Source organism: Callionymus lyra, chromosome 4 (assembly GCF_982586985.1).
Source record: "Callionymus lyra chromosome 4, fCalLyr1.hap1.1, whole genome shotgun sequence".
Lineage (NCBI taxonomy): Eukaryota > Metazoa > Chordata > Actinopteri > Syngnathiformes > Callionymidae > Callionymus > Callionymus lyra.
The window spans coordinates 32,861,675-32,868,951 of NC_141821.1; the positions used below are offsets into that span (position 1 = coordinate 32,861,675).

Genomic DNA, 7,277 nt, shown 5'->3' on the forward strand with positions numbered 1-7,277 from the left:
ACCTTTTAATCATTTGACGTAGCCATTTGGGACATCTCGAGTTATATAGCCAGTGTCTCCTCTGGCATACCGCAAGGGTCAGTTTTAGGTCCAATTCTATTCATATGCTTCCTCTTGGACATAAAGTCTCTTATCACTTTTAAGCGGTGAACACACAGACCTTCCACGTAGAGACTTTGAAGGCCTAGCTGCTCTTTTAGCTTGTTTGGACAACATAACCAGTCAGATATCTTAAAACGTTCTTAATCTCAATAAATTAAAATCAATGCCTTCCAGGAATATCTGTGTTCTACTATACTCATAACTCTCATTTTGCTTTCTCATTAGTTTTCAGGAACTAGAAATAATTTCAAAAATCCAACCAATGGTCAATGAAGCCAACCTGGAAAAACTCACCCGTACCGTCGTCTTCTTCTGTCTTGAAGACCAACTGGTCCAGGAGGTCACAGTTCGCTGTTCCAAAGTTCCGGCTAAAATCAAAAGGTGGTCAAGCCTCCTCCATCAGGGCGGCCCGACTCTGGAACAGTCTGCCCCCGGAGATAAGACTTGGTGAAGTATAGAAAAACACCTTAGAAGCCTGGTTTTAACGTGACGTCATCCTTTGGCTCTTATGGGATTCATTAATGTTTTGAGTCTCACTTAACTGTGTTTTACTCATATATAGATTTTATATTGGGTTAGACTGACATATGTAAAGAATATATCGCTAATGACCAAGCAACACGTGCAAGAATGTAACAAGATCAGATAATCATCAACAACGACTTATTTTGCCTCAAAACATGTTTCTGCGTCTGTGTTGGTGTGTCCCATAGTATTCCAACAGAACAGCAACGACTTCATGAAGCAAAAGGATATATTTGGCTTTGAGTCACACTCTAATCACCATAAAAAGTAAATTGATAGAGCTGCATTGGCCTTCACATCTTTCTTCAATCTCTGAAAACTCCTTTAGTTTTAACACAAAAATCAAATGTCCTCACTTGGTATACTGAAAACTGTAATACATGTTAAAGTGAACTTTGCTTTAAAGTGCTGCATATGTAAGCTGGAAAATAACCATTTATAAAGAATGTAATGTTTTAGATTGAAATTTGTAACCACACATTTTTCTCTGGGAATCATCAAAACTTTAAATTTGAAGAGATTACAAATGCTTTTTAATAACCCCCCCTCTTCCAGGTCTGATGACCAGGAGACTGTGTACACATCATGGCAATAAAATATTCTAGAATGGTCTCCTGACTTTGAGGAAGAGGATGAAAACCCTTAACATTGAGAGTCTTGGAGTTGTGCCATCATCTGTCACTAGGCCTACTTCTGTGCAACGTCCATTCTATGATTATCTGCTGGTGTTTTGGAGCAACTTCTAACCTGCTGTCTAACAGAATGTCAAATATAAACAAACATGAAGTAGAACAACAGTCAATGAGGCTCGGATGTCTGGGTCTTTACTTTCAATGTAAAAAACAAAAGATAACTGGGATTGATTAGAGATTTGTGAAGTAGTTTGAGTTATTGCAGAAATGCTGACTCTGGTCTTGGGTCACAAGGGAAGGTTAGGAGCTAAAAACAAAATAAAAGTAAGAGATATTCTTGTTCTTGTATTGTTGCTACCAATAGATGAGTTGATCAGGTGAATTCTTAATGTAGAACTGGGTAACATCTGGCCCAGGCTTTCAGTTTCAGACATTTACAGTAAATAACCCTGCAGTTAAAGGTAAATTCTCATTATTATTTTACTTTATATATTGAAATCTATATGTAAAAATGGCACTTGATGCCACATTCCCCTTATAAATCATTAGATTAGATCATTAGATGACCCCTGTATATAAAATAATATAATTTAAGCCATTGTATTTTATATTGCATCATTTTAAATCATTTTGATACAGTGAATAAAAAGTAAATATGTATATAATGTAAACAGCCAAGTGAATGTGTTGTGAATGAGGATGCTTGTGGACATGTTTTTTTTGTTTTGTTTTACAAATTCTATTCAAAAAAAGAAACTTCTTCTGCAGTCCTTCAGGATGAATCTCAGCAGAGCCTCATCCAGCACCTGCTTCCTGGAAGCTTGATGGTGAAAATGAGACAATAAAGTAATATAAATGAATTATGAATGAAGCAATCTTGAATGTTTTGTAAAGTGGCAGTACACCTGAGTTCATCCTGGATGTTTGTGGGACTTCATTTTCGTGCCTGGCCTGATAATGCTTCAGCATTGAGGAGGTGGATTTATTCAAATACGAATTCTGTCGAACAGATTCGACACATAACCTGCAGAAAAAATATGAATAGTTAATACCCACTTTTTAAATGAATTTGAATTAAAACAGACCAAAGAAAACTTTAAGAGGAACAGGGCGAAACGACACGAAAATGAAAACAAATACCTTATTTTCCAGTGGTCCCGCACTGTGGAAAGGTTTATTTTATTGTTGGGCTGCTCCATGATTCAATCTGTTTCTATGCAAACGATCCACGATCAGTTTGTCAGAAGCATTGCACTGACAGATGCGCTTCCTTAAAACACATTATGGCTCGTTGAGGTCAGAACGATACAGTCCGTGTATCGATCACGTGACTTTCTTAAAGCGATACGCGCACCGACACAGGTGTTGCTCCCTGAGCTTGACGCATTGGTGTTGCTGGACCCATCACTACTGGATAACTATTCTGTTCTTGTTCCTCTCGTGACTACTTTTTGAGTCGTTGTTTTTTGTTCTCCTCGCTGAGTTGTCTTCCAATTTTGTTTCTCCTCTCCCCTAGTGGATCTCGTGCCTTGCAGCCATGTCAGCCCTGAACTGTCTTTCTTTTCTTTTCGGACATTTTGGACTTCACGGACAACTATTTATGAACTAAGAAATGGGACTCTAGAGTACCACTTTTATCTTGTGAACGTTTGTTGTTTGTACTTTAAACTGTGTATTTTATCATTACCTAGCTGTTGTTATTTAACTTTCTTCCGAAATCGAGTCTTTTGTTAAATAAACGGTAACACTTGAGTCACCCTCTTAGGGTTCTACAGGTGTCCTTGAGAGCTCTTCCTGGGCTCGATGGGCACCACATACCTCTCTGTGTCTGGAAAAGCCTAATATCTCCTTTTTGTGTTATTAACCCATAACGTTTGAAACTTATTGCCCTGTAGCTCAAATATCAAGCAAGCTTTAGTCTTTTAAAAGTCATCTTGTAGCCGTACTTTTTCAGAATCTATTGCAATCTGCTGAAAAATGACCCTTTTTATTATTAAAAGATTGATTTGGTCCCTGAGAGAAATACGTTTCCTCTTGTGATTGTCTTGTACAAAAACTATCAATAACAAAAGCAACAACTATAGGAAGATGTTTAAGAGAATAATCTTCCGCCGGGTTTGATAACACAGGAGCTTCCATCACACACAAAGGCTGCAGCCACTTACAGCGACACGAGCGTGATCATTAAAGGTGCCAGAGGTGAGGTCTCAGTGTGAAACAACATGGCCACATGGTGATTATCGTCTGAAACGAAAGAGCATGAACCGAGACACATGTCAGCATCTCGAGTGAGGGATGTGGAGGACACAGCCACGCTAACTGCCAGCTGCTACGTTCAAATCAATGAACGATTTTATCTGCTCAATAATGAAAACATCTTGTGTTCCGAGGCAAGCGTGACTTCCAGAGCTTGCTCAGTGTTTCTTTTTTTTAAATGGATTCATTATTCACAAGAAAGGTAAATTATCTTTGGATGAACTCGTTTTATCAATAAAACCATTACATTTGAAGTGGTCACCAATCTCACGTTACCTCAAGTGTGAAATACAATCATCTGTAAGAAAAATAGAAGGATCGGTGTCGGACTAAAGATACATACAAAGAGTCGTCTACTGCTAGAATAGTGTTTTCACCATCTCAGTCATTCCAATCTTGAGACCCTCGGCCACATTTTAGCTCACTAGCTAACAACCATTTCTTCTAAGAAACCCATCCTGGTCTGAACTACATGTTCCCCTCCTTTTCTTGGACATGCCATTAATTCTCCTGGAAATAGAGGTTCTACGCTTCCTCTCAGACAAAATGATCCAGAAATAGATCCACAATAACTTTAAAGATAATGACAGAGAAGACGGTAAAGCTGGCGACTCCCTTTAGATCTGATAAGCTTGGATACAGAAAGATATTATTAAGAGCCACTTAACAATCAAATGAACTCAGCTCAACTCAAAGTTATTTCTCTTGTGTGAAAATGACTTGATAATCTTCTCTTCTCCTGATGCTGTGGACAATTAATTAATCAAGCACAACACACAGTCGTGTTGTAAATGAGTCATTATTTCAGTCCTCAGGTAACAAAGATCTCTTCAGACGCAGGTTTAGAAACACACGCCTTATTTTCTCTGCCTTCATGCACAGTGACCCGGCTCAGCTGATCCAGTCACAGATGTGTGGAACAATAATACACCAACATCTACACAACGTGCAAACACACACACACACCTATAAACACACAAACACATGCACACTCACACCAACACACACAAGCACGCAAACACACCCACAAGATTCATCAACAGTGATGATTGTGTGCACATGTCTATATGTGTGTGAGTGTAATTGTGTGTGTGTAAGTTTGTATGTACATGTCTGTATGATGTGTGATTGTGTGTGTTCATATGTTTTGTCTCTGTGTACATGTACATGTTTGTGTGACGTGTTTGTGTACATAAATGTGTGTGTACATATGTGTGTGTACATGTATGAGACTGTTTTAAAAATGTCTGAGCATGTATCTTTGCGTGTGTGTGTATTAAAACCTGTGTAGACGTGAATGTGGATCTGTTTAAAATGTGTGTGTGTGTGTGTTTTTGCATGTATGTCTGTTTGTATGTTTGCATGTGTATTTGTGTGTGTCTGTGTGCATTTGTGTACTTATGTGTTTATTTGTGCATGTGTCTATTTATGTATGTGTCTTGGGAAAACATGTATTTGTTAAACTGCCCATTTTGCAGGTCTTCACACTTACAAAGCAAGTAGAGGTCTGTCATTTTTTCAACCGTGAGAGATGGATTATAAAAAAAAATTACAATAACATTGTTTGATTTTTAAATAACACATTTGCGCAAGCTGTCAGAGATATTTTATTTTTCTTCAAGACGCCTCCCTTTCTCCTCTCATTACCTGTAATACCTGCAGCTGTTTGAACCTGTTACCTTTATGAAAGACACCTGTCCAAACACACAATCAAACAAGACCCTTTAAAGGATACAATTGCAGCACAAGAACAAGAAACAATGGCGGACAATGAAACACAAAAATGAGGCGTGGCGCCATGACTAGAGTTTATTGTGAGAGAGAATCAAGGTGTGTCGAGGTCATTGTCAAGAACCATCACGTGGTTTCAAGGACGGTTGGAAGTATGTGAGTCGGCAGGTTGGTCCAGATCGTGGCAGCATCATGTGACGGAGACTTTAAAAAGAGTTCACCTGAGAAGGAAGGGTTTCAGTCGGCAGAGACATGGAGAAGACCGGAGTTGATCCGTCCAGAGAATCTTCCTCTTGTTCCATCTGTCTGGATCTACTGAAGGATCCCGTCTCTCTTCCTTGTGGACACACTTACTGTAAGATCTGTGTTGAAGATTACTGGCATGACAAGAACATCCATGAGTGTCCTCAGTGCAGACAGATCTTCAGCGAGAGACCTCTCCTGCGGAAGAAAACCGTGTTAGCAGAGTTAGTGGAGGAGCTGAAGAAGACAGGAGCAGCTGATGAGATCTGCTATGCTGGACCTGAAGATGTCTCCTGTGATGTCTGCACTGGGAATAAGCTTAAAGCCCAAAAGTCCTGTCTGATGTGCCTGGTCTCCTACTGTGAGGAACATCTCCAGACTCATTTAGAAGCCCCGGTCTACAGGAGACACAAGCTCGTCCACCCGTCCAAGCAGCTCCAGGAGATCATCTGCCCTCAACACGACGAGGAGAAGAAGATGTTCTGTCGCATGGATCAGCAGCTCATCTGTCACCTCTGTGCTCTGGACCAACACAAGCATCATGACATCGTCTCGGCCGCAGCAGAGAGGAGGGAGCGCGAGAAAGACGTGGTCCAGAGTCGAGGAAGTATCCAGCAGAGGATCCAGAAGAGAGAGGAAGACGTGAAGAAGCTCCAGCAGGAGGAGAAGATCTTCAGTGCCTCTGCTGATGAAGCAGTGAAGACCAGTCAGGAGACCCTCCAGCAGCTGATCCAGATCCTCCAGAGAAGAATGTCTGATGTGGAGCAGCTGATCAGATCTCAGCAGCAGACTGAAGCTGCTCGAGTCCGAGGACTTCAGAAGCCGCTGGAGCAGGAGATCTCTGAGCTGAAGAAGAAAGATGCTGAGCTGCAGCAGCTGTTAAACACAGACAGTCACACCGTCTTCCTCCAGAACTTGTCCTCACTGTCAGAGGTCAGTGAAGACACGCCGTCCTACACGACCAACGACAAAACTCACCGCTGCTTTGAGGAAGTGACAGCAGCCGTGTCTTCCTGCAGAGACAGACTCCAGGACCTTCTGAGGGACACATGCACCAACATCTCACTGATGATCCATCCAGAGACGGAGACCAGAGAGCAGTTCCTCACATGCTCCCAGGACATCACTCTGAATCCAGACACTGCAGACCGACACTTGATGTTGTCTGAAGGAAACAGGAAAGTGACAAACATGAGAGAAGATCAGTCTCCTCCTCATCATCCTGACCGATTCTTCCAATATCAGGTCTTTAGCAAAGAGTCTCTGACTGGACGTTGTTACTGGGAGGTGAAGAGGACAGGAGCTCTCATAGTAGCAGTTTCATACAAGAACATCAGCCGATCAGGAATGCAAAGCGAATTTGGACAAAATGACAAATCTTGGGGTTTATACTACGGTGACTCTGGTTGTTTATTCATGCACAACGGCATCACATCTAGAGTTTCCAGTGCCTGTGGCTCCACAGTGGGCGTGTACCTGGATCACTCTGCAGGTCTTCTGTCCTTCTACAGCGTCTCGGAGAACTTGACCCTCCTCCACAGAGTCCAGACCAAGTTCACCCAGCCTCTATATGCTGGAGTCCGAGTTCGTTCCGAGTGTGAGTTTGTGAAGCTGAAGAATTGTGTTTCTGCAGATGTGACATCACCACATGAAGCTTTAAAGTCTCTGAGCTGAGAACTATTTGTTGTTCGTGCTGCATTCCAGTGAAGCCACAGTCGTTATTCATTCTACTTTATAGTCAAGGATTACTGATTATGACAAGAATTGTTTTAACTACTTGAAATAAGT

At 41.3% G+C, this 7,277-nt stretch overlaps 1 protein-coding gene across 1 annotated transcript in view; it reads left to right on the forward strand.

Annotated features, from left to right (window-relative positions):
- Nucleotides 1–5,498: 5,498 nt before the first annotated feature.
- The window catches only part of LOC148082655 (tripartite motif-containing protein 16-like), a 2,711-nt gene continuing 932 nt past the window's right edge, over nt 5,499–7,277 (forward strand). The window contains exon 1 of the mRNA XM_087789886.1: nt 5,499–7,086. Within this exon, the coding sequence (XP_087646012.1) occupies nt 5,499–7,086 (1,588 nt within the window). The remainder of the gene's footprint in view (nt 7,087–7,277) is intronic.